Source organism: Pipra filicauda, unplaced genomic scaffold, assembly GCF_003945595.2.
Source record: "Pipra filicauda isolate LSUMZ 115617 unplaced genomic scaffold, ASM394559v2 scaffold241_size1546129_pilon, whole genome shotgun sequence".
Taxonomy (NCBI): Eukaryota; Metazoa; Chordata; class Aves; order Passeriformes; family Pipridae; genus Pipra; species Pipra filicauda.
The window spans coordinates 872,733-896,290 of record NW_024104356.1 but is presented as its reverse complement, the minus strand read 5'-3'; the positions used below and the strand labels follow the sequence as shown (position 1 = coordinate 896,290).

The 23,558-nt window shown below is 63.4% G+C and overlaps 4 protein-coding genes across 12 annotated transcripts; 1 reads left to right on the top strand and 3 right to left on the bottom strand.

The window, feature by feature from the left end:
* Nucleotides 1–1,271: 1,271 nt before the first annotated feature.
* Nucleotides 1,272–7,695, bottom strand: SLC11A1 (solute carrier family 11 member 1). The gene is made up of 15 exons (XM_039381837.1): nucleotides 7,677–7,695; nucleotides 6,983–7,182; nucleotides 6,156–6,278; nucleotides 5,732–5,851; nucleotides 4,845–4,951; nucleotides 4,684–4,754; nucleotides 4,507–4,574; nucleotides 4,217–4,372; nucleotides 3,928–4,086; nucleotides 3,665–3,754; nucleotides 3,369–3,488; nucleotides 2,732–2,881; nucleotides 2,577–2,650; nucleotides 1,975–2,128; nucleotides 1,272–1,896 (listed from the first exon to the last, which is right to left on the bottom strand). The coding sequence occupies exons 1-15, from the start codon at nucleotides 7,693–7,695 to the stop codon at nucleotides 1,786–1,788; spliced, it is 1,722 nt and encodes a 573-aa protein (XP_039237771.1). The 3' UTR covers nucleotides 1,272–1,785.
* Nucleotides 7,103–11,392, bottom strand: LOC113995084 (ciliogenesis associated TTC17 interacting protein). 5 transcript variants are annotated; one of them, XM_027734819.2, is made up of 9 exons: nucleotides 11,204–11,392; nucleotides 10,738–10,950; nucleotides 10,556–10,611; nucleotides 10,140–10,226; nucleotides 9,811–9,993; nucleotides 9,513–9,637; nucleotides 9,345–9,421; nucleotides 9,151–9,239; nucleotides 7,103–8,800 (listed from the first exon to the last, which is right to left on the bottom strand). In XM_027734819.2, exons 1-9 carry the CDS (start codon nucleotides 11,265–11,267, stop codon nucleotides 8,549–8,551), a joined length of 1,146 nt encoding a protein of 381 aa, XP_027590620.2. In that variant the 5' UTR covers nucleotides 11,268–11,392; the 3' UTR covers nucleotides 7,103–8,548. The 5 variants fall into 5 exon arrangements, with proteins under 5 accessions (XP_027590620.2, XP_027590621.2, XP_027590622.2 ...); XM_027734820.2 differs by having other exon boundaries at nucleotides 9,811–9,981; XM_027734821.2 differs by having other exon boundaries at nucleotides 8,676–8,924; nucleotides 11,204–11,391.
* Nucleotides 11,224–22,013, top strand: TMBIM1 (transmembrane BAX inhibitor motif containing 1). 2 transcript variants are annotated; one of them, XM_039381841.1, is made up of 12 exons: nucleotides 11,224–11,302; nucleotides 19,048–19,292; nucleotides 19,399–19,481; nucleotides 19,573–19,637; nucleotides 19,776–19,829; nucleotides 19,954–20,004; nucleotides 20,171–20,210; nucleotides 20,377–20,414; nucleotides 20,644–20,731; nucleotides 20,843–20,938; nucleotides 21,205–21,258; nucleotides 21,355–22,013. In XM_039381841.1, the coding sequence occupies exons 2-12, from the start codon at nucleotides 19,076–19,078 to the stop codon at nucleotides 21,496–21,498; spliced, it is 930 nt and encodes a 309-aa protein (XP_039237775.1). In that variant the 5' UTR covers nucleotides 11,224–11,302; nucleotides 19,048–19,075; the 3' UTR covers nucleotides 21,499–22,013. The 2 variants fall into 2 exon arrangements, with proteins under 2 accessions (XP_039237775.1, XP_027590629.1); XM_027734828.2 differs by lacking the exon at nucleotides 11,224–11,302 and adding an exon at nucleotides 15,657–16,006.
* On the bottom strand, nucleotides 11,553–23,486 carry PNKD (PNKD metallo-beta-lactamase domain containing). Of its 4 annotated transcripts, XM_027734827.2 has the most exons (10): nucleotides 23,411–23,486; nucleotides 22,742–22,946; nucleotides 14,223–14,338; nucleotides 13,904–14,016; nucleotides 13,607–13,665; nucleotides 13,373–13,465; nucleotides 12,968–13,131; nucleotides 12,777–12,863; nucleotides 12,551–12,666; nucleotides 11,553–12,352 (listed from the first exon to the last, which is right to left on the bottom strand). In XM_027734827.2, exons 1-10 carry the CDS (start codon nucleotides 23,436–23,438, stop codon nucleotides 12,179–12,181), a joined length of 1,155 nt encoding a protein of 384 aa, XP_027590628.1. In that variant the 5' UTR covers nucleotides 23,439–23,486; the 3' UTR covers nucleotides 11,553–12,178. The 4 variants fall into 4 exon arrangements, with proteins under 4 accessions (XP_027590628.1, XP_027590627.1, XP_027590625.1 ...); XM_027734826.2 differs by lacking the exons at nucleotides 22,742–22,946; nucleotides 23,411–23,486 and adding an exon at nucleotides 15,443–15,512; XM_027734824.2 differs by lacking the exons at nucleotides 22,742–22,946; nucleotides 23,411–23,486 and adding an exon at nucleotides 14,444–15,354.
* Between the last annotated feature and the right edge of the window lie 72 nt (nucleotides 23,487–23,558).

The window sequence follows — 23,558 nt, the reverse complement described above, 5'->3', positions numbered from 1 at the left end:
GCCCAGGTAAGGAGCAGGCAGAGCCCAGTCGGATTGTTTGGGCTGCAGCCACGGAGCAGAAAAGCCCCAGGCTCCCACCAACTTGGCACTGAAGGACCCCTCTGTACCACCTCACTGCCCCCAGTCTGGGGTCCTAGATGCTGTCCCCTGTTCTCCCAGCTATCCATGGCTATGGGAGCTCTGCCCCACGGCCAGAGGGCCACAGAGGGGTCCTGGGGTGAAAGCAAGTGCCTCTGGGCTGGGGGATACCCGGGGCTGAGGGTCCCACCTGGAGAAGAACAAACCCCAGAGGCACAGCCCTGCGAACCCCCCTGCTCCTCAAACGAGCCGCGGGGCTGGCCCCTGCACCCGCAGACCCCAGCCATCCTCAGCCTTATGCCCGCTAAGGGCCACCCCGATACCCCCCCGCTTTTGATGGTCTCTCTAGGTCTCCATCTCTGGGCGTATAAATCCCGGGCAAGGGGTGTCTCCTGCAATCACCATGGCTGGGGCAATGGTCCCCACTCCTCCTCCAGTGACTGGATCGGCTGCACCCTTTGAGGCGGGGGCTCCCCCCCGCCTTTCGGTGGGCCCCACAGCCTTGGCCCCTCCTTCAAGAAACCAGAGGCCGGGCCAACGCGGAGGCGGGGGGGGAGGCACCGCCCCACCCCTGCTGCCATCGCCCTTTTAAGGAAGGGGAAATTCTTCACATAAACAAGCGCGGCCCCCGGGAGCGGAGGTTGGGGGGTGGAGGGGGGGGTGTCCCTTCCCGGAGCGGGGGACATTGTGTGTGTGTGCGTGGGGGGGGGAAAATGTTCGGCCCCCCAAATCCCCTCTCCACCTCCCGGCCGGCCTGAATCGAGAAGCGGGATTTTGGGGGGTGGGAGGGGGTGCTGGAGAGAAGGGGGAGCCTTGAAACAGCCAGGGAGCGTCTCACAAGTGCGGACCGCGGCGGGGGGCGAAGCGCGGCGGGACCCCCCCACCCGCGGTGAGGGACCGGGGCAGGGGGCGACGGCCGCTCCCGGGGAGGGCCCGAGCGGCCCCGCATCCGTATCCGGCGGTACCGGCAGGCGGGAAACGGGGCATCCGGGGCGGGGAGGGCACGGTGGGACCCCCCCCACCGCCCCGCTCCCCCCGGGGGAATGCAAAGGGCTGGCGCTGAGTCCCCCTCCGCCCCCACGGCCACGCGTGGGCGACCTCGCCCGGGGCAGAGGGGCCGTCCCCGGGATACGGAGAAGCCGAAAGGGTCCCCAGCCCGCCCCAGGGCCACGCAGCAACAGCGAGGCCGAGGCCGGGCTACAAACACGCCATTTATCAGCCGCCCTCCTGTCCCCGAGTTTCGGAGCCCCCCGTGGGGCTGGAGCCGGTCCCTGGGCTTGCCCCGCCGGTGGTGGGGATGGTTATCGGTCCCAGGAGGTGATTAGCGGTCCCCAGCGGTGATTAGCGGTCTCCGGCGGTAATTAGCGGTCCCGGGGGCCGGCGGTTCCCGGCAATAATGAACAAGGGAGGTCTCCGACGCGGCTCATTCAGCGAAGCGTCTGTGCCAAGGGATGGGGGCACCTCCCGCTGCTATTACCCCCGCCCCCGCTTGCATCCAGCCTGGACCAGCACCCCTGAACTGGGGGGAGAGGGGGCTGGGCTCTAAAAACTTGAGGGGAGGTCTGTCTGGGTGTTAACCCCTTTCTTGCTGGGTGCATCGCTGGCCAGAACATCATCCCTGGCCTTGGAGTGTCAGCAAATCAGTGCCCGATGTGAGGAGGCCGTGCTGGGCAGGTACGGGGCGACAGTGAGCATGGAAGGGCTCTGTCACCGGGTCCCTGTCAGGGCTGACGAGTCGAGGGTGATACCAAAATTGAAGTGGCTGTGGTGGCCCCGGGCCAGGAACCGGGCTCCGTGTGCGATGCTACATGTCCAGATCTGCAGGGGCAAAGAGGACAGGTTAATGGGCACCTACCAGGGATGCTCCCCCTGCCCATCCCGCGGTGCCAGCCCTACCAGGTAGGCGATGAAAGCTACATAGGCAGCCAGCAGCAGGCCCAGGGGGATGTGGTACTCCAGGCCCTGCAGCGTCGGCAGAAAGTCCACCACAAAGTAGATGTTGATGGCACAGACCAGTCCCGTGATGAGGGTCATCAGCACCTTCCCTGGGCTGAGGGCAGGGCAGTGGGCATCAGCGCCAGGGCAGGGCCCCCACCCCCTGTGCTGCTGTGCACAGATGGCTGGGGAAACTGGGTTTGTAGGTGAGCAAGACCCCAACTGGGACATCTCTGCACCCCACAGCTATATTTCACTCCCACCCCAGGGCTTTTGGTGTGGGCTTCGTCCGTCCTCCAAGTCCAGGGCTGGGAGTGCCAGGAGGATGCTGAGGACCCAGGGGTGCCCAAGAGCCATTGGGAGAAGGATGGAGAGGGTGCTGACAGGGTCTGTTCCACTTTGTCTGCCCTGGGCAGGTGGGAATGAACATACCCCTCCAACATCCATACGCTAATTGCCCCTGTGGCATGGTTGAGGGGGCCAGGATGGGACAAAGGGACAGACGTGCAGCTGGAGTGCCCCACTCTGCCCCCCTCTGTGCCTCCCCTTGCCCTGGCACTCACAGGCTGTTGGTGAAGTCCTGCATGAGCGGGTGCAGGCTGGTGAAGGTGAGGACAGGCAGGACAGCGAAGGGCAGCTGGAAGGAGAGGGAGATGAGGGGCGCATGGCCACCAGGCTGGGGTGTTTGGGAGCAGGTGATGCCTTCCCTCCCCCTTACCAGGATGCTCTGCAGGACGTTGAGCAGGTCATTCATGCCTGTGAGGTGGCTGACATCCTTGAAAGTGGCCACAAAAACGGTGGGCAGGATGGCAAAGGAGCGGGTGAAGAGCACCCGGGTGAAGCGAGACCAGCGGAGCTGCAGGAAGCCCTGGGACACGGCAAAACTTGCACCCTCGCCATGCCTGAGGCACCATGTCAGGGTGATCCCCAGACACTGGCTGGGAGGAATATGGGGGGCATTACCCCCTTCTCTGTGCTGATTGGCCCCTTGCAGGGCTGCCGGGCCCCACTAGGTGTCAGCTCCAGCTCATTAACAGAGGATCTAATTAGGGAAGCACTGCGTGGGGCACCACAGAGTGTCACAGGGGACAGGGGTGGCAATGAAGTGAAGTGGGTGGGCACTGTTCCCATCCCTCCTCCTAGGGACCAGGGACACTGGTGCTAGCAAGCTGCCACCCACCAGGTGGGAAATGCTCCATGCCCGGCTCCCTGCAGGAATGGGGGGCAATTAACACTTCTCAATACTCTTTGGGGAAATGTGCTGCCCGTAGAACCTCCCACCCAGGGTCCACCTGTGATTCCCCTGCTCCCAGCTGCTCCGTGTGGGAGCAAGGGCCAAGATCCCTGTCTCTCACCTCCATGACGAACTGCCCAGCATAAGTCCCGGTCATCGTAGAACTCTGTCCTGCTGCCAGGATCCCAATGGCCCAGATGTACAATGCCGCTGCCCCGAAATAGCAGCCCAGGATGACACCCTATGTGAGGACGCTCCAGTGGGCACCCCAGAGTGTCCCCCACTCTAGGCATCCCCATCAGCTCCCAGCTTTTCAGTGGGATTGCAATAGCCCCCATCCCCAGGAGTCAGTGGGGGGAGTGATGTGTCCCCCGAATGGGAATGGATGCTCACTGGGTACAGCCTGGTGCCACTCACCCCCTGGTAGATATCCACAGAGACTGTCTCGTTGTTGGCAGGGAAAATGTCGGCATAGTGGCTGATGCTGCTGTTGATGCACTTGTTGTGCTGCAAGGCATGGCAGGCACAAGCGTGACAGCCACCCAGTGGCCCCACAGACACGGGGGGACCCCCACACCCCGTGTCTCAGAGAATATCCATTCTCCAAGGGATGATTGCCCTGCCCATCTCCACAGCTGGGCACAGCTGTCACCTCCCTGTGGGCACAAGGTGACACTCACCACGTCCTCGTTTCGCTGGTGGTAGAAAGCCTCGCCGAAGACAGCCATGACAAAGAGGTTGATGAGGAAGGAGACGAAGAGGGCTAGACAGGACTCAGTCAGGAAATACATGTTGGCCTCCTGCACTGCCTGCTTCTTGGATCGGTCGATTGCCCGTGTCTGGGCATGGTAGTGACATGAGTGTCACAGGGTCAGTGGAGCGGCCCTGTCGTGCAGCCAGGACCAGCTGGTCCCCACCAAGCGTCCCCCCACCGGGGGGGCAGTGCCCATGGCAGTATCTTGGTCTCACCTTGACCAAGGAGGAGTGGAGGAAGATGTTATGGGGCATAATGATGGCGCCAACAATGCCCACAGCCTGCAGCAGCTCCTCTCGCCCACAGCCCGGGCAGTAGGGCAGGAAAATGCCCTTCAGCACTTTCACCTGCACTGGCCTCACCACCACGTACTGGGGGTCAGTGGGAAGGGTCACTGTGAGCTGCCACCCTCCTGCTGCAGGCTGGTACCAGTGGGAACACCCCACATGGGGGTCCCTTGCCAGTACCCTGCAGGAAAAGGGTTGTGCCCAGCTCCCCCCTTCACCTCGTAGCCGAAGGTCAGGGCCATGATGGTGATGAGGAGGCCAAAGAAAGCCTCCAGTTTGCGGAGCCCTAGAGGAGTCAAGAGATGGGGCGGGATGAAGCAGGGGACACTGGTGTCACATTGGCACCAGGGCTGCCTGGGTGAGTGTAACCCCATCCCCCCCACCCTGGCACTCACCGTACTTATCGAGGAAGAGGAAGAAGAGGGTGTCTACAACGGTGATGAGGACCCCACCCCAGAGGGGAATGCTGCAGGATGGCAAGGGGGGGATTAGATACATGCCCCTCTGTGGAGTGGGGCCGTGGAGGAGGCTAGGGGATCCCCATGGGGAGGCTCACCGGCCAGCTGAGAGCAGACTGAAAGCAATGGCTGTCCCGATCACCTCCTGCATGTCAGAGCCGATGATGGCGATCTCCATCATGAGCCAGAGCAGCACACGGGGCACCTGGAAGGGCCAGGGCACCATGAGGTGTCTGAGCCCACAGTGTGGCTTGGCCCTGGGTGAGCTGGCACAGCATCCTGGGTGGAAACCCTGTCCCCAGGCTGTGGCAGGCCACCCAGAACAACATGGGAACCCCAGGAGATGCCTCTTAGTTTCTTACACGACAATCTCAGGGTGAAAGATGAATGCTAAATCTCAGCCTGCACTCCCATCCCCATCCCTGCCCCAGTGGGAGTTGAGGATAGGACCCAGCTGTCTGGAGATGATGCTTCGAGGGGGGGGGGGGCAGGGCAGAGGGATGCATCCTCCTTTTGGGGGCCTGTCATTCAGCCAACATCTCCTCGTTCGTTCCACCCACCAGCAGGATCCTGACGCCTAAAAGGGACCCTGAGCTCCTCCCCTCCTTCGCCATGTGATCCCTCCCCTCGAGGCCCCCCAGTTTCCTGCCCCAACTTGCCCAGGCTCCAACCGCATCTCGGCAGCGAGTCGCTGCCCTGACGCTTGGGCTCACCCCCCGCGGGGGACGCTCTCATATGTCCCCAGGTCGGACCAGGACACCGAGGTAGCTCCCCCCCTCCCCGGGCTCCTGTACCCCAGGGGTGTGGGCACCAGATGGGGGGCACCGGGGCTTGGGGGGCTTTGGGGAGCCCCTGGGAGAGGCAGGGCTCTTGCAGCATCTTCCTGCTCCTCTCCAGCCTCCCAAGTCCCTGCTAGGACTGTCACCATCCCAAGTGCAAGGTCCCTTCAGACTGTGATCCCAGGGGGCTCCCCGTGGCTGCTCACCTTGGGGTAATAGAGGTAGCAAATCTCGCCCAGGTCCTTCCCAGTCACCACGCCCAGCCGGATGGCCAGGCGCTGGCACAGCAGCCCCAGGACAGTGGCCCACAGCAGCACCCACAGCAGCTGGGAGGGTAGGAAGGAGGGAGGGAGGCAACAGGGACTGGGTACCGGCCAGGATTTGGCCGCCCGACGGTCCGTAGCTCAACCAGCCCAGGGAATGCAGGGAAGAGAGGGGGTGGAAGTGATCTCCCAGCCCAGTCAGAGACACCCCTGGGTGCCCTCCCATAGTGCCAAGGGCCCCCCATGTGCTTCCCACTCCCGGGCTGGGGAAGCCAGCAGCCATGGTACTGGACGGCCGTTGGCACGGGAGAGGTTACGAAACCCCTGCCTACTTCCTGATCCCAAAGTCAGGGGGCCCAGGGCTCACCTTGAACCCTGCCACTGCTCCACACTGCAGGTCCGACTCCACGTTGCCCGGGTCCAGGTAGGCGATGCTCATGAGGAAGCCGGGACCGGTGAAAGCCCAGAGTTTCTTAAAGCTGAACCCCGACTGGGACAAGGCAGCAAGTCAGAGCCAGGAGCTCCTCTTTAAGCCCAGTGTCTCCCAGTTGCACATCCAGTCCCCTTTAACCTGGTGCTGCCCACACGCATGCATTTGGCACATGGAGAACATTTCTCCGACAGTTTGGAGCGGGGGGAACTGCTGCCCCCAGTCTCTCTCTGTTAGCAGTAGTGCTGTAAGGGCAGTGAGCCCCTCCATCCCACCCGGGGACAGGTTGGACAGTGATTTGCAGGGGGGTCACAGGGTTGTCAGACACCGTTAATTGCATCCCGTGGGATCCCACTGCAAAGCTCTGCTTTCACTACCCCTCCTGATAGGGGAACCCTATTCCTTCCCCCTTCTCTGTTCCACCACCCCAGGACGGGGATGGGAGGATTGGTGGGGTGCAGTCAGCCTGGGGAGCCCCACTGGGCTCACCCACCGGTGGCCCAAGAGGTGTGTGAGCAGGGGTGATTCCTATGGCTGGATAACTCCTCACCCCATGCCTCAGTTTCTCCATCTGGAAAAACAGGTCTGGAAACACTCAGACTTGCCTGGTCTGGGGATGCTGAGGGCATGTTCCCAGGGCATGTCCAAGATACATCTCCCCTGCTGTGGTGGCCCTTTGCCTTCCCACCTCCAGTTCCCTGCAGCACTGGACCCTGCCCCATCTTCCCACCCTCAGACAGAGGTGCCAGCCTGGCAACGCCTACCCCGCTGCCCTTGGGGATGCTGATGAGCTCATCCAGGTAGGTCTGGTCCTGAGTGCCAGGGTGCTTCCCGCCAGTGCTGTGACTCTGCGCTTGGCCGTGGTTCAGGGACCCAGTGAGGCCTGGTGGGGCAAGGAAAAGGAGGAGGGGAGGTGGCAGCCTGCCAGGGGGACAAGGACACTGGTGGACTGGCAGCTCTGGCACTAGCTTTCTCCAGTCCTACCTGACCCTACTTGGTGAGTCCTGTGAGGTACAAGCACCATTTTTCCAAGGGGGCCATGACGGTGGCAATATGGGATCTGTCGGTGGCTACCCAAAGGGGTCAGATGCCACCTCCAGCTCAGATGTCCCTAAAATGCTTGCTCCCAGCCCAGTCTTCACCAGTCCAAGAACCAAGTGTGTTTCTGGGCAGGAGGGAATCCTGCTCAGGGTCCTGCTGCTGGGTGGGCATGGAGTGGGGACAAGAGGTTTGTACTGGTCCTAACCCCCCCTCCCCAGCCCACCCACATCCTGGGAATGTGGTTGAATCACAGGTGGACTTCGGGGAACAGAGGATGAGGCAGAGGGGGAATCCAGGACAGGCTTGGGGGGACAGTGCCCACTGGGGGATGGAATGGAACCAGGGGTACCAGGGTGGAGGGAAGGGGGTCTAGGGAGGAAAGGACGCACAAGGGGACCCAAGTGTTGTGAGGCTCACCTGGTTCCAGCGATGCCATAGCTGGGGCTGATCCAGACATGCTGCTGGAGCACTCTGATCCTAACACTGGGTGTAATGCCTGCTGCCCAGCTTTTAAAGGACCCTCCCCACTGCCCCCCCGAGGAGGAGAGGAGGAGGAGGATATGAGAAGGAAGTGTTCCTTCCCTACCCGCTGACCTGGGTAGGGAAAGGGCCCCTGGCTGTTGGGGGCTGGGTGCTATGAATGTGCACACTCTCGGTTCCCACCCTGTGCCAGGAGGCCCCTTTGCTCCTCTTTGCCACACACACACACGTGCACGCACGAGGCACCCACACCAGGAGCGTGGGAGCATTGTCTGCGTGTCACCCTCCATCACATGCCAGGGCTCCTGCTCCTTGGGCAGTCGGGGGGACAGGGGACAGTTTCTCACAGAGTGGGAAGGCAAGGCTGGCCACAGGGGAGTAGGGGAAATGCCATAGGAGTGGAAGTGAGGAGGAAGCAGGCATGTGTTGCACAAGCAGATCAAAATGCACCCTCAGCTGCTGGGGGAAGCACTTAGCTCTGCAGTACAGGGTGCTTATGTCACCCTTGGGTGTGGGGACCTTCACTCCAAAGATGGGGTGCCAGTGTTGCTGCACTGTCAAGCTGTGACAACGAAAGTGGGGACCTCATCCCCAGGACCCTCGGGGCTGTGGAGGTGGAAGGGGGAGCACCTCAGATGCTCCTGTGGGTGCCTGGTTAGTTCCAGCTGTCTCTCTGGGGTACCCATCTGCCATCCAGGCTGTGCCCCACAGAGAGGTGGGCAAGGTCTATACATGAGGTAGTGGCGGGCATAGGGATGCGAGTCTGGCTCTGCTCGAGGATATGCCCCAGGCACCCCCTACCTTAAGCCCTAAGGGCTAAAACAGCTGAGAGGGGGACAGGGTCCCACCCAGATGCCATGGTGGGGCTTTAGCACACAACTTGGCACCACCTGCCCTCCCTGAGCCTCAGTTTCCCCAAAGCAAACAAGACTGGGACAGGCAGTTTTGGTAGCTTTATTCCCCATTAGCTGGACGGTGGTCAGGTGGGGAGCTGGGGAGAGGGCTGGCAGACCCAGAGGAGGCAAAGGGGGTATCCATGGGCCGCTGGTGGGTGAAGAATTCTGCAGCGAAGGAGATGGGGTCATGGGGCTGCTGGAGCAGCAAGGCCTGAAGGAAGTCAGACAGCAGCGCCTGGACCTCAGGGTGCTGCTGGAGGTAGGCAGCATGGGATAGTTGCAGCTCCTCCTGCAGCAGGGTGGGTGTGGTGGGCATGGACATGCATATCCCCCCAGGCACTGTGCCAGGGTGAGGGGGACAGGGTGCCTGGGTCCTTTCCCACACATAAGAAGGTGTGAGGGAGGATGCTGGCCAGTCTGCCCCCCATAGTGTGTCCCGTGGGCACATCCAGGGAGACCCTGCTGGGGACTGGCACAGCCCCATGTTGCCTTGCTCCCATGTCCACCCATCTCACCTTCCTGTCCAGGAACCAGGAGCAGAGCTGGATGTCCTCCTCCCAGTTCAGGGGCTCTTTGGGGAAGGGGAGCTGGGGCTCAAACCCACCTGGCAGCAGAAAGGCAGGGCAGGGTGTTCCCCTCAGCTGCTGGACAGTGGGCAGGGGGCAGGGGCTGCCTGTGCTAAAGGGCACGAGCCTCCCTGCCCCAGTACCTGACTTGCTGAGGATGGACTCATCCTGCAGAAGCATCAGCGTCGGGGAGCCAACCTGCGTCATCTGAACCAAATGCCTGCAGAGGGGAGAGCCCATGAGCTCCCCATGCTGGGTCCCTGCCAGACTGGCAGGGCTGGGGGTGCCCCCAGTTAGACCCTCACCCTTACCCATTGGGGAGGAAGCTGCTCTGCCTGACAGTGGAGACACCTGTGCTGGTGTGCATGGCTCGCTCCATCACAAACACCTCCGTCTCTGCAGAGCCCACTGCCTGACGCTGGATGCCCAGGGCAGACTGGGCGGGGCACAGCCAGGGGTCACCCTTGTCGTAGAGTCCCCTCTGCCTTCAGGTGCCCTTCCCATGCTGTCAACCACACTCTGCCCACTCCCACCTCCCACATCCCACCCTGGCACTCCCAACCTGAGCCAGACCCCCCCAACCCCACAGGCCCCCTGGCTGCGGCTCACGTAGCTGGAGGTGCAGAGGTGGCCCTCGGTGTCGATGGCTGGGAAGATGAGGCCGGGGGGCACTGTGTGCCGGCGTGCCAGCACCCGCAGCAGCAGGAGGCTGGCACCCTCCAGCAGCAGCCCCCGCAGCTCGGCCTGGCGGTAGGAGAAGCTCTGGCACTGTGGCTCTGCCTGTGGAGAGACCTGGCCACCTCATGGGAAAGCCACAGCCCCATCGACCCCAGGGACAGCAACTCCCAGAGCCTGGGGCACCCCTGGTGAGACAGGGTCACCCCTGATGTGACCCATCTGGGGGGCAGATGGGAGAGATCTCCCGCCTTTGACCTCACCTCTCCCTCCTGGAGGGTCTTCGTGACAGTCATCCCATGCTGGTGGCTCACCATGTGGGTACTCTTCTCTGTGGGGTGTGGTCTGAGCTGTGGGAGGGGTGGAGGGCACAGGATGGAGGGTAGAGCCAGGGCACCGCTTTTTCTGAGGTGGCATACCCCAGCACTGCTTTCAATCAGGGTACCCCATAAGAAGCATTGTGGGAAACTCCCTGCCCCAACTTCCACCCAGAGTAGGGAATGGGGACCAGGCTGGTGGGACAGAGCTGGAGTCCGAGCCTGGGAGGGGACACCAGACTGCCCAGAGTGGCCTTGCATGGAGCATATCCTCCCAGAGGGCACCACTGCAGGGCACACCCCAGGACAGGGGGCAGGACATGGGGAAGGGGACATGCCACCGCCACCACCACATCAGTCACCTCCAAGCATTCCTGCTCCTCCTGCTCCAGGGTCTCCAGCTGTGGGGTCACAAAGGCTGGCAGAGCAAAGCCATGCTCAGCCAATCTTGCTGGCACTGTCCCATTCCTAGCCCTGGGGGCTGGTGAGACAGGGGTGCCCCAGCCCTGAGGTGGGGGGGACACCCAAAAGCACCCCGGCTCACCTTTGAGGGTGCTGGATCTAGGCACACCATCCTGCCAGCCTCGGAACCTGGCTTGCACCAGGATGCAGTTCCGCACTGGTTCACCTTCCCGTCTGTAGGGTGCCCACTGGGCTGCCATCCACCACTGGCCCTCTGCCTTGTCCCTTGGCGGGTCCCCTGTGCCCACCACTGCCAGCGTCTCGGCGAACAGGCAGTGCTCCAGCTCCTTCAGCCCTGCACGGAGGGATGGTCACCCCTTCCCGGAGCGACCATCACCCCTGCCCAGGGCCTCTCCCTGCCTCATTTCCTCCCCCCCCCCCCCCCCCCCCCCCCCGCAGGCTGGGCCGAGCCCCTCCCCATTTATCCTGCTCAAGTCGCCACTATCCATCTCTCTCCTGCCGGACCCGGTGCCCCCCACCCCCCGCACCGACGACCCCCCAGGGCACGGCGTGCGGGGGACAAAGGGGAGGCTGGAGGGGGCACCCACCGATGAGGCTCAGGAACTCGGCAGCCGTGTCCGTGAGGGCCGGGATCTCCTGCCCGGTCTCCATGCCTCGCCTGGGAGCTCCTGCTGCCGGACCCTCAGGTGAGGCGGCGGCGTGGCTCCCCCGAACCGCGGTGCCTTTCCAGGCGTGACCCCGGGGGGAGCAGTGCAGCCCCCGGCCCGTGTCACCCCCGGTCCGACCCCCGACCCGCCGGACCGGCCCCGGGCCCCCCGACGCCTCACCGTCTCCAAGGCAACGGCTTGGCCCCACCTCTTAAAGGGGCCGCACCGCCGAGGCGGGGTGTCCCGCGGAGGGGCCCCGCCAACGTGGAGAGAAAGGGACGAACAGGTATAAAATCGATCTAGTCTTTTATTTGGGGTGTGTGGGGGGGTGTGTGTGTGTCCCGTACAGTAGCGTCTCCCACCCCACACCAGTGTGAGCCCATGTCCCCAGCTCTGTGTGTGTGTCTGTGTGTGTGTGTGCGCGCAGGGGGAGCTCCAGCGTCAAGGATGGGGTGCTGGAGAGGAGCCCCTTGCCTGGAGGTAGTACTGCCCCCCACCTATCCTTGCAGACTCCATCACAGCCCCCTCCAAAAGAGATGCACAGCACTAGGGGCTGCCAGGGTAAGGGGAGGTAGCCGAGTGGTAATGGTGGTGGGGAAATTGGAGACTCCCAGAAAAACAGGGAGGGGGGATAGGAAAAGCCCTTGGTGCCATCCCCATAGCCCTAGCAGTGGGGCAGGGGGGGCTACAGACCCCCAGAAAGGGGATCGAGGTGCTTCTATGACAGCTGGTGACCCCCAAGTCTGGGGGAGCAAAGGCAGGGATCACTTACTGGGTGCCCATGTAAAGGGGTGTCCACTCTTCCCCCCCAGCCATGCACCCCAGGAGGGAGATTCACAGCAAATTGAAACACACAGAGTCTTGGGCCCCTTGTGCCCAAATATCACCCGGCCCCATGGAAAGGGGAGGGAAGATCTAGGTGGCTTGGTAGAGGTCCTTGCGCCTCCGCACCTCCTTGAGGACGCGGGCGCGGAAGGCATCAGGGTCCTCTCCCCCATCCTGCCACAGTCCCAGTGCCTCCTGCAGCTCCGGCCGGTGTGTCCGTAGGAAGGGGTTGTAGGTCTGCTCTTCCCCCAGTGTGGAGGGGCACTGTGGGGCCAGCCATTCAGCTCCCCTGACAGAGGCAGCACCCCTGGCAGGGAGCTGGAACCCCTCCCAGAACCCCCTTCCCTTAAGGAACCCGCCATGAAAGAGGATGTTGGGGTGCAGCATCCCTGCCAAGGGATGGGGATCCCTGTGAGGCGCTGGGGTGGTGGGTGCTGCAGCCAAGGGACCCCCATGCCTCACCGTACTCCTCTTCTCCTGGCGCTGCTGCACTGCCCACTGCAGCTTCTGTTCCAGCGCAGAATTGTCCAGCTCCAGGAGGCTGGCGAAGGTCAGGCACTCCAGTGCATACTCGTGGCCTGTTGACCCCCATACACAGCCCTCAGCATCACCCCCACACAGCTCCCCAACTTGGCAGTGGGGACTAGGGGGACACCAGTGACTCCACCCTGCTGTTGGGGACACTCACCCGGCCACAGCAGCGTGTCCTGACCCAAGCCCATGGCCATGTCCAGGGAGGCGAGCATGGTCTCAGGGGAGCCCTCGAATGGCCTGCCTGGACTCCCGCACAACTGCTTGTCAAGGGGGGGCATTGGGAGGTACCCCCAAGCCCTTCCCAGGGTGGAATAACACCCCAACACCCAGGTCAGGTGCACTCACCACAGCCAGCGAGGAAGAGGAGGTCCCCGGAGAAGAGGCAGGGGGGGCTGCCAAAGGGCTCCCCGTCCAGCACATACACCATGTGGCCCACAGTGTGGCCAGGTGTGGCAAGCGCCTCGAAGGTCAGGCAGCCCACACTCACCTTCTCCCTGTCTGCAAGTGGGCTGTGCCGGGCACAGAGGGCACTGTCAGTGTGCTCCCCCCACCCCCAGCACCTCAAAATACCCAACTCCCCAGGCAACCCTTCCCCACGCACTGGTGTCATGAACATGCCAGGTCTCTGCCCACGATGGGGGCAACACGGTACTTGGGGGATGGAGTGGTAGGTGAGTGCACAGACAGTGGTGGTTGGGAGTGAAGCCCCCCCCTAAATTGACAGGGCTGCCAGGGGGGCGCAGGACTTACTTGGTGAGCTGTGGGATGGCATCAAGAGCGCTGCCGTATACTTTGCAGGAATTGTGCTTCTGGCAGAGCGCCGCGTTCCCTCCGCTGTGGTCCCTGCAGACAGGGAGGTCAGCAGCCCTAAATGTGCCCCCCCCTCCATATCCCTCCCTAAATGGGGCAGGGCTGGGAGCCATCCGATGGGGCACCCTCCACGGCAGCCACTGACTCACCCCCATGTCCCTCCTTGCCCCTTACCAGTGTTTGTGTGTGCAGAATATGGCCTCCAGCATCACCCCCTCTTCTTCAATGGCAGCCTGGGAATGGGGAGGAAACAGAGAGATTTAGAGGGGACACAGAACCCAAGTACCAGTATCTCCCTAAATTCAGTCCCCCCAAGGCGTTGGATGAGCACTGCCACACTCCAGCCTTGGGCACTAAGGGCTGCAGATTAGGGGCAGATTTGCCCCCCTCTGCCCTCAAAGTACAGAGTTGTGCCACCCCCTCACCTGGAGACACCTGAAGACCAGATATGGGTGGCTTAGGGGGTCTCACCTGCACAGCCAGTGGGTCAGAGGGGTCGACAACGGCCGCTCGGCTGGAGCCAGTGTCGATGACCAGGTAGCTGTAGTTGTTGGAGAGCACGGGAATGGGCAGGATTTTCACCCCTAACAGGGACAGACAGATAGACATGAGAGCATGACCCCCTGGGCTGGAAAAGCAGAGGTCCGGGCCATACTCCAGCATCTTACATCAAATTCTTAGTTAAGTATGCTTTGGGCAATTTGGCGATGGCAACCCCTCCCCACCCCAGAGTGCCAGTGTTGGGGGACACCGTGAGGCCATGGTGTGGGGGGGGCTAGCCAGGACTTACCGGGGAAGCAGCAGGGTTGGGGCACAGAATGGCCATGTGGGTACCGCTCCCGGGCCTTCTTCACCTGCCGCTGGTAGAAGAGGTAGCCCAGGCGCGTGCGGGCATACAGGCTGTACCTGGGGAGGGTAGACACCCCTTGGCATTAACCCCCAAACCCCCTAGGGAGCCCGCATGGGGAGGGGGCTGCTGCCTGGACTGGGACTCTCACAGGGGACACATACAGGGTCACTTTCCATGCATGGGGGCTGGAAGTGGCGTGTGTGTATCCCATACTCCGGATCTGCAGTGAAGGCAGGACTGATTTCCCAGCCAGGTCCCCTCCAGCTGCTCCAGGCAGCAAGGATGGGGGGGGGAGGAACACTACTGTGGGGTGTCCATCTGTCCATCCATCTGTCCAGGAGGGCTCTGCTCACCAGGAGGGGCTGGAGCCCCAGGGCAGATTAGCACTCTGGCTGTCCCTACCCCTGCTCCGGAGGGGCCATGCCCAAGCCTGCCCTGGGTGCTGTGGTCCTGGGGATGAGGGAAGAGGGAATGGGCCAGGGAAAAGGGAAGAGAGAAATGCCCCCCGTGCATGTGGGCATACAACAGACAAAGGCTGGGGGCTCGGAGGGACCTCCCCATTCATACAGCAGCGATTTAGAACGGGACGGGGAATGGTACCATGACGGACGTTTAAAGTCCTGGGTTGCAAAGCCCATTCCCAGCCAAGGGCACCCCTGGATGGTGACATCCACCGGCAGGGACACCGGGAGGGAGTCTCCCGCTTTTGTGGCGGTGGGAACCCCAAACCGGGGAACGGGGGCTTCTGCCAGCACTGGCAGCCCGGCCACGGCCGGGGCACCGGGATGGGTCAGCGATGACATCCGAGGGAAGGCTGCTCCCAGGGGACAGTGAGAGATCCGGGGGTGACCGGCACCGCGCGGGGGGAGCCGGCGCTGTTCCCCGACCCCGCAATCGGGCTGGCAGCGCCCGCCCTCGCCCCCCCGACGCGGGCAGGCTGAGCACGGGTGGGCGGCTGTGCCCCCGCCAGCTCCAGCCCCGGCCCGGCCTCCCCGCGCCAGCGGGGCCGCAGGTCCTCGGCGGGCGGCTCCGCACAGGCAGAGGAGGACGGGCCCTCCCTCCCGGCGGCAGCACAAAGGCGGGCGGCGGTGGCCCCCTCCCGGCGGCGGGTGCCGAGAGGCAGACGCTCCACTCACTCACTCGTTCCCTCCCTCACTCACCCCAGGCGGAACAGCAGCGGGGCGGCGAAGGCCATGAGCGCGGCGGCGGCGCGGCGGGCGCGGCGGAGGAGGCGCAGGCAGGCGGCCCCGATCCCCCGCGCCCCGACCACCGCCGCCGCCGCCGCCCCGCCGGGCCCCGCGGCCATGCCGCTACCGGCGTCACGCGCCCACCGCGCCCCCTGCCGGCCCCGCCGCGGGAACCGGGACACAAACACGGGACACACCGACCGCGTCACCGGCGACGGGAGAGGATTCCATCCCCCCCGCCGCCACCGAAAGGGGTGTCTCCCCGCTGACGTCACTGTGTGAGGAAGGGGGTCTCTGAGTGACGTCAGAGGCGGTGGCAAGGAGATCCCGACGGGGGGCGGGCGAGGGGCCAGCGGGGCCCGTCCCGGGAAGCAACAGGCGGGGGAGCGCGGGAGCGCATCCCGGTCACGGGGCGCAGGGCGCGGAGCCGCCGCGGGGGGGCGCGGCGGGCGGTGCCCGCCCCCGCCCCGTCCGCCCGCCCCGTCCCGGCTCGTCCCGGCTGGTCGCGGCTCAGCCCGGCGGAGCAGCGCGCAGCAGGTAGGGCAGCCCGCCTCGCCCCTCCCCGCGCACCCGAGTCCCGCGTGGGGCCCCCGGCGGTTCCCCCCTCCCGTTCTCCCGACTCCCCGCCGCCCGGTTTGCCCCCCCACCCCCCTGTCCCTGCGCCCTCCGGTGCCACGGCCGGCCAGGGGCTGAACCACCGCTCTCCCGACCGTCCCGGAGGTCGGCGGGGACCGGGCGAGAGTGGGCGGCCGGTCACCAAACAGCGGGGACGCGCTGCAACCCCCCGCACCCCTGTCCTCGGAGTGCGTGGGGGCACGTCCCGTTGAGGTCCAGCGGCGGGGGGATCGGGGTCAGAGGGCGTTCCTGCGAGCAGGGTCGGCCGCGGGACAGGACCCCCACGCGCGGGGTCCCACTGTGGCGTTGGTGCTGTTTTCCGGACCCCACGGGATCGCGTGGCGGGGAATCGGGGCGTGGTGTGGGGTGGTCCGTGGGGGGGCACCGACTCTAGTTCTGTGGAGGGTATCCCCACGGCCCCCGTGGGGTGTGACGGGAGGGGAGGGCAAGGGTTTGTGCCTGTCAGGGTGTGGGGTGGCACCGAAGGTGGTGTGGGGACAGGCACTGGGTGTTGTGGGGGTGCCTGGGCTGGGACACAGAAGGACACCCCTGTCCCATGCCCTGCCCCTCAGGAGGGGGCTCGCAGGGGGGCAGAGATGCAGTGGTGGCGAGGCTGATCTCCAGCAAACTTGTGTCCTGTGTGAGTGGCATGGGGACATCTGGCCTGGGTGGGCCACATTGACCTACTCGCGTGAGCTGAGCTGGGCTGTGCTAGGCTAGGCCAGGGTAAGTTCTGCTGTGCTGTGTTGGGTTGTGCTGTGCCAAGCTGTGCCATGCTGCATGCAGCAGCTGTGCTGTGTTGTGCCACACCAGGCTGTGCCATGCCATGCCAGGCTGTGCTGTGCCGTGCCAGGCTGTGCTGTACCAAGCCATGCCATTCTGGTGGGGGCTTCCAGGCTCTTCTAGAGTAAAGTAGTTTCTCAGGCAGCCTCAGTGTGGGGAGCCCTGGCTCCCACCCCAAACCATGGTCCCTTCCCAAAGTGGCCCTTGTTGCCCCAGGAAGCCTGTGGAGCTGGTGGTGGAAGGCTGAGCCCAGCAGGAATACCAGGGCCAGTGGTGGGGACACTACTTCGTGCCACCCACAGGGCCGTGACAAGGGGTGACGGTTCCTGTGCCCCATATCCCTGCCACATGTGCCTTATCTGTGCTGAGTCACGGTGCCAGTGCAGAGCAGCACCCTGTCCCCAGGACTGCGTGTCACAGCAGGGTCACCAAACTGTCCCGCGTGGCCATTTGGTGGCCTCTCATTTCAGGGCCCTGATATGCCACGAACTGAGGAGGGTTCAGAGAGCTGCCTGCTTCCCTGGGTGCGGCGGCCGCAGGGACCCGTCAGGCTGGTTCCTCCCCTGTGCCCAAGGCCACCCCGGTGGGGTGGGAGCAGGAGGGGCTGGGGCAGTCAGTGGACCTCTGCCACGGGGTGCTGGCCACAGGCACAGGGTAGGACCCCTCCAGTGACCACCTGCTGGCCGGATACACCCCATTTTCCCTAGACACCTGGGTTCCCTCCTGGGGACTCTGGTCCCCCTATAACTGAGTGCCAGTCATGGGGACTTTCCTGGGGTCAGACTCCTATTTTGGGCCATTCCCTGGCCCCATAGGCGAGGTGGTGCCATGGGACACCGTGTGCTTTTTTAGGAAACTACAGGGAAGTGGAGAAAGTGAGCTTCCTGTTCGGGTGGTCACCACCACATGGGTTATTTATTTTCAGCGCTATCGTCATCATGATACCAAAGGGCAGTACGACCATGGCAGCTCTGCCAGGGCTGGGGCAGACGGATGGCAGGAGGGATGGAGGGACAGACACTGAACCACTCACTACTCCCCCTGGCCTGGCATGGCTGGCATGGGTGTGCCCCCCAGCACTGCTGCCTGTCCAGCCTGGCTGTGGGAAACACTGGCGTCACACAGGAGGAAGTGCCCGATCTCCTCCCAGCCTCGTCCTGGTTGGGATCAGATCCTGGTTCCTTCCTCGGGATGGTCCCAGAATCACGTCACCGTTGCAGGCAGGGGGGATGTGGCGAGTGTTGGCACCTGCCTGGGGTCTGGGGTGCCAGCACTCTGGGGGTGGCAGGTGGGTAAAGAAAGGCCTGGCACCATCTTCTGGCAGCGCTGTTGTTTTCCTGGCCTTGAAGATCCTGCTTTCCTTCTCCTCCTCCTCCTGCTGGGGCCAAGCCCAGCAGCTGGCCCTGAGCCCGGGCTGCCTGCTCACAGCTGCTGGGGGCTCTGTGAGGGGGCCTGGTGCGGCCGGGGAGGGGAGCTAAGCCCTGATGGGGTCACGACTCCCCTCACCAAGGAAGAGTCCATCTTCTGCAGAGGTGATGCTTATGTCACTTGTTCTTATACTTGTCACTTGTCCCCTCCCTGAAGGGACTCAGGAGTTCTGGAGCCTCCGTGTGACCCACTGGGCTGTTGGGTGGGGAACACCCCTGAAATGGGGGGGGCAGTGGGAGTCTGCATGGCTGTGATGAGGATCAGGCCCTGTGTTTCTATCTCAGGCAGTGGATAGAATTGATGTCATTTGTCCCCAGACTGGTGCTACTAAGAGCCACACACTGGCACGTGGGGGGGCTGTTTCCTGCCCCCCAGCAATGGCAGGGTGGGCTCCAAAAGCCGGAGAGGTCAAATCCCTTTTGGAAAGGTCATGTCCCTGACGCAGCTTGAGTCAGCGTGTGGCTGTGCCCTGCCCGTGGCTGACCACGACGCAGGCACTGGGGACTCAGGGCACAGGAATGTGGGTGGCCCCGGCCAAGGGTCAGTGGGGACATCCCTCACCTCTCATTGACCTGCTGGCATCGAGGCCAACTTGTTGTCATTAATTAGGAGCCACTATTGAAGTGGGAGGGGGAGGTTTTGTGGCTGCACGGTCCCCTGTGTCCCTACACCTGTGGCTTCACTTACCAGGAGCACGTCCTGCCTGGGGAGGGGAACCTGTGCTGACACCCCCCATCTTCTCTCCCCTCCAGGTGCCTGTGGGAGACACAGGGAGCCGGCATGTCCCAGCCCAGTGCACCCCCAGCTTACGATGACAAGAACCCCCTCTACCCCCCACCCCCAGGAGGGTACCCCCAGCCCCATCCCTACGCTGGGGGGTACCCACAGCCGGGGGGATACCCCCCAGCAGCAGGGTACGGGCAGCCAGGGGGCTACCCAGCAGCAGGGGGGTACTCTCATCCAGGGATGGCCATTCCCACCATGCCTGTTCGCTTTGGTAAGTGGCAGCACCTTGTTTTTTGTGGGGGGAAGGCACTAGAAACAGGGGTGCTGTGAGGGGCTGTGCAGCTGAACCTGGTGCTGAGGAGTGTCCACCACCACAGGTGGCGATGGCATTGGGGATGGCTCCCCCTTCCAATCAGTTGATTGGGACGACAGGAAAATCCGGCACACCTTCATCCGCAAGGTGAGTCCAGAGGGGCTGGGGGCATCTGTTCAGGGTGGGGCAGCACCTGTCAGGGCAAGGGTCCAGATGCTGACCCCTCTGTCTCTTGCAGGTCTATGCCATCATCTCCCTGCAGCTGTTGGTGACAGTGGGAATCATCTCTGTGTTCACCTTTGTGTGAGTGGAGGGGGTGGCTACAGTGAGTAGCCTTGTCCTGAAAAAGAGGGGAGCCCGACCCTGTGTCCCTTGGGGGTATTCCAAGGGGACAGTAGTTGCTGTACCCCCTCCCTCATGCTTGTCCCTCCTGTCCCACAGCCACCCTGTCCGCTCCTTCGTCCAGGAAAATATTGCCATCTACTACGCCTCATAGTGAGTAGGGGGTCTGCTGGCTTGTGCTCCCCCAGCTTGTGCCCCCCATATTTGCAGCCTCCCAGCCTGGGGGCTGGTCCTGGTGGGAGATTGCAGGGTTGACACCTCCTGCCTCTCTTTGTAGTGCTGTGTTCCTGGTAACCTACTTGGTGCTGGCTTGCTGCCAGGGTCCCCGGTGAGTCTCTGGGACCCACAGGGTGGGGTATGTGGATATGGCAGGGGTGTCTCTAGAGCATTAAGACTGGGGGTCTTGCCTGGGGCTGCCCCTGGGGGACTGCAGACCAGAGGAACATGATGTAGCCCCTATCACCAGCTCACCTCTCTCCTCGTTTTGTCCTCAGGAGACGCTTTCCATGGAATATCATCCTGCTGAGCATCTTTGTGAGTGGGCTGGGACTGGTGGAGGGTCCTGGTGGTGCCCCCATGGCACAGCAGCTCCCTGGACAGGCTGGGAGGGATAGGGGGATATGTGGGCATGTGAGGGCAGCGAGGAACTGCTGCCCCTCGTGGTGCCACCTAGCCTGCTGAGCCCACCCTTCTCTTCCAGACGCTGGCCATGGGGCTGATGACAGGGACCATTGCCAGGTATGGCCTAGGGACACTGTGGTGACAGGAGCTGGTGTCCATCCTGTCCTCCCCAATGCAGCTGGCTCAAGTGGGAGGCTGTCAAGAGCCAGGGGACACTTCAGTCACTTGGGCTTACAGACAGGGGGGTTCCTGTCCAGGATCTGGGCTGTGCAGGGGGTCACCAACACCCCACTGGGCAGGGGGATGCCGAAGCGTGAGGTGACTGTGGTGTCCCCTCCATCCACAGTGTGCACCGGACCAATGCTGTCCTGATTGCTATGCTCATCACTGCCATTGTGGCCATCATTGTCACCATCTTCTGCTTCCAGACCAAGGCAAGGAGAGATGCCCTGCCCTGCCCCACCTCGGGGAGGGAGCGTGTCAGTGGGAACACCCTGGGCTCTCCTGTTACATATGTGTGTGTGTGTGTGTGTGTGTCCCATCAGGTTGATTTTACATCGTGTCCGGGGCTGTTCTGTGTGCTGGGCATTGTGGTCATGGTGACCGGGATCATCACTGCCATCGTCCTCTCCTTCAAATATGTGAGTTGGGGGGACAGAGGGGCTGTGGGGTGCCAATGGGTGTTCCCAGTCAGGTGTCCCCAGGGCTGGTACAGGCATGGGGTTTGGGTGGTCCCCCTTTGCTGGGAAGCAGGGTGTGGTGCCAGCCACAAAAGGCAGCTTGCCTGCAGGGAGAGGATGCGTCAGCATCAGCATCTTGGGAGCTGGGTGTGGGCAGGACCTGCCCTGCCTTGCCTGCTGCCTGCTAGCACCCTGGCTCACCCTTCCCTTGTCCCCTTCCTGTGCAGGTCTCCTGGCTCCACATGCTGTACGCAGCCATCGGGGCCATCGCGTTCACACTGGTGAGTTCATGGCTGGGGTGGGCAGAGGGTGTCAGGCAGGGACTGGGGAGGGAGGAATCCCCCCTCTGTCCTTGCCTGACACCCTCTGCCCCCCAGTTCCTTGCCTATGACACCCAACTTGTGCTGGGGAACAGGAAGAACACACTGAGCCCCGAGGAGTACGTCTATGGTGCCCTCACCATCTACACCGACATCATCTACATCTTCACCTTCCTCCTGCAGATAGTGGGCCGGGATTAGCCCTGGGACCCCTCCTGTCCTCCCCGGCTGCCCCTTACTCCCTCCTCTTGTCTCTATACAGGATAGTTCACTTACTGTGACTCTTAACGCTTTGGCATTCCTACCTGTAGGCTGCTAAAGAAAGGGCTTCCCTTGATCATCCCCCAACAAGCCTCCCAGGGCAGTGGGGGGGACTGGCTGCCAGTGTTTAGGCAGTGCCCGGCCTTGGCACCGCTTCCTGAGGCTGTACCAATGGCGTTAGGTTGGCAGTGGGATGCCAGAGCCCTGTGTGGGCACCAGGAGCTGGCAGCAGCTGCTGAGATCGCGTTGGAATTTTTTGGCAGAGTCTGGTTGGCGTCATTCACTCGGTGCCTTAAATGCGGCTCCGGCCATGCCCCCCCCCCCAAGCTGCGGCTGTGCCTGGCACGGGCGGGGGGCAGCTGGGACCCCTGTGGCAGAGCTCACATTGCAGAGGCCCTGCAGCCACGGATGTGGGCAAAGTTGCACTTGCTAAATAAAAACACTTCAGTTTTCCAGATGGTGCCGGTCTTATTGGTGCGGCAACTCCCCCGAAAAACCTGTGGGCAGCCTCTGCGGGGGCCGTGGCCTGGTGCAGCACAAACACTGCTTTGGGATGGGAAAACCAAGGGATGGAAAAACCAAGGTCAAACTGCTTCAGGCCTGGCCTCCCTTGCCTGCCTGTACGCCCTGCCTTGTGGGCAGAACCCTGGGGCTGAGCAGTGAGGGAGCAACCACATATGCACTGAGCTCTTCCACTTTATTTGTCCCTGTCCAGCTCCACGACCACTCCGTGGACTGGACAGGAAGGGCAGGTGACAGTGTCAAGTGTCCCATGGGGCTGGTGTCCCTTGGCCAGTCCCTTCCAGGTGCCACAGTGCCAGCCTGGGGATGGGGGGCAGCCTGGCTATGCCCCCCTGGCCACTGTCTTGTATCGCTCTGTCTCGTACTCCCCTTGGTTGGCTTGCATCATCTTTTGGCGGATTTTGAGCTGCTCCAGACGGTTTTTGTCCACTTGCCGTTTGGCCAGGAGGAAGAGGATTATTCCAGAAGGCAATCCAATGGCCCTGTAGGACAACTAGTAGTCAGGAGATGGAGAGAGCTGGCAGGGAAACAAAGGTGCTGTGCCACTCTGGGGCAGTCCCCTGCTCAGTACTACAGCCCCCCAGGGCCCCCATTCCACCCCAGCCCTGCAGAGCAGTGCAGCCTCCTGGGCCTGCCCTCTCCCACTGCCCGATCCACTCACCAGGCCACTCCCACCGGTCTCATCGGATTCTTGCCCCTCTTGCGGGTGGGGATGTACTCCACCCCCTCAGGGAGCCCCCCGCTGCCTGGCTCTGGCCTGGCCTGTTGTCCTGCTGGCCGGTGGCAGCTCTGCCTGAGAAGCCGTGTGCTCGGCTGCCCCCAGGGCCTGGCAGGACCCAAGGGAGATCCTGCTGCCACCAGCAGTCCTGCAGGAAGAAGCATTAGGGAGGGACAGCGTGGGAGGGGCCAGCCTGGGATGCCCGAGGCTCCTGCTCTTGCTCTTACCCCTACCCATCCCCATCCCTGTTCCCCTACGCCTGCCCTTATCCCTGCCCATCCCCATCCCTGTTCCCCTGCCCCTGCTCTTATCCCTGCCGATCCCCATCTCCCCATCCCCATCCCTACCCTCATCCCCCTGCCGTGCTCCTGCCCCGCCGCCAGGGGGCGCTCGAAGGCGGTGCCTGAGCCGTGAGGGGAGTGGCCAAGCGTAGGGGGCGTGACCAAGCGCATAGCGGGCGTGACCAATCACACCGGGGGCGTGGCTCTAAGCCCCGTCCTCAGCCGGGCGGGGCCGTGGGCCCGCGGGCCGTGTCGTGGGGGTGGTGGCGGGACAGTTCCGGTCCCCCCGCCCTGGGCCACCCCCTCCGCCCGACCTCCCGCCCGCCGTTACCGCGCAGTCCGCCTCGCGCCGCCGCCATGGTGCTGGTGTGCAGCGGCCGCGCTGCATGCCGGGAGGTGCAGTCCCGCTGCGCGGGGACCGCCGGCGGGTGGCGCTGCACGGCCGGGGCGCGGAAAACTACATCTCCCAGAGCCAACGC

Excerpts from the sequence above, each read along its gene's own strand:
- TMBIM1 (XM_039381841.1), top strand. The coding sequence starts at position 19,076 with ATGTCCCAGCCCAGTGCACCCCCAGCTTACGATGACAAGAACCCCCTC. Across the intron at positions 20,415-20,643 it reads ATGACAGGGACCATTGCCAG|TGTGCACCGGACCAATGCTG; the intron begins GTATGGCCTAGG and ends CTCCATCCACAG. Across the intron at positions 21,259-21,354 it reads GGGCCATCGCGTTCACACTG|TTCCTTGCCTATGACACCCA; the intron begins GTGAGTTCATGG and ends TCTGCCCCCCAG.
- LOC113995084 (XM_027734819.2), bottom strand. The coding sequence starts at position 11,267 with ATGGAGACCGGGCAGGAGATCCCGGCCCTCACGGACACGGCTGCCGAG. Across the intron at positions 10,951-11,203 it reads CGAGTTCCTGAGCCTCATCG|GGCTGAAGGAGCTGGAGCAC; the intron begins GTGGGTGCCCCC and ends CCCTCCGTGCAG. Across the intron at positions 10,612-10,737 it reads TAGATCCAGCACCCTCAAAG|CCTTTGTGACCCCACAGCTG; the intron begins GTGAGCCGGGGT and ends TTGCTCTGCCAG.
- SLC11A1 (XM_039381837.1), bottom strand. Across the intron at positions 5,852-6,155 it reads GAGCAGTGGCAGGGTTCAAG|CTGCTGTGGGTGCTGCTGTG; the intron begins GTGAGCCCTGGG and ends CTACCCTCCCAG. Across the intron at positions 4,575-4,683 it reads CCTCTTCCTCGATAAGTACG|GGCTCCGCAAACTGGAGGCT; the intron begins GTGAGTGCCAGG and ends TGACTCCTCTAG.
- PNKD (XM_039381840.1), bottom strand. The coding sequence starts at position 14,493 with ATGGGATACACACACGCCACTTCCAGCCCCCATGCATGGAAAGTGACC. Across the intron at positions 13,132-13,372 it reads GCCATCCCACAGCTCACCAA|CCCACTTGCAGACAGGGAGA; the intron begins GTAAGTCCTGCG and ends TGCCCGGCACAG. Across the intron at positions 12,864-12,967 it reads CCTCTTCCTCGCTGGCTGTG|GCAGGCCATTCGAGGGCTCC; the intron begins GTGAGTGCACCT and ends GCGGGAGTCCAG.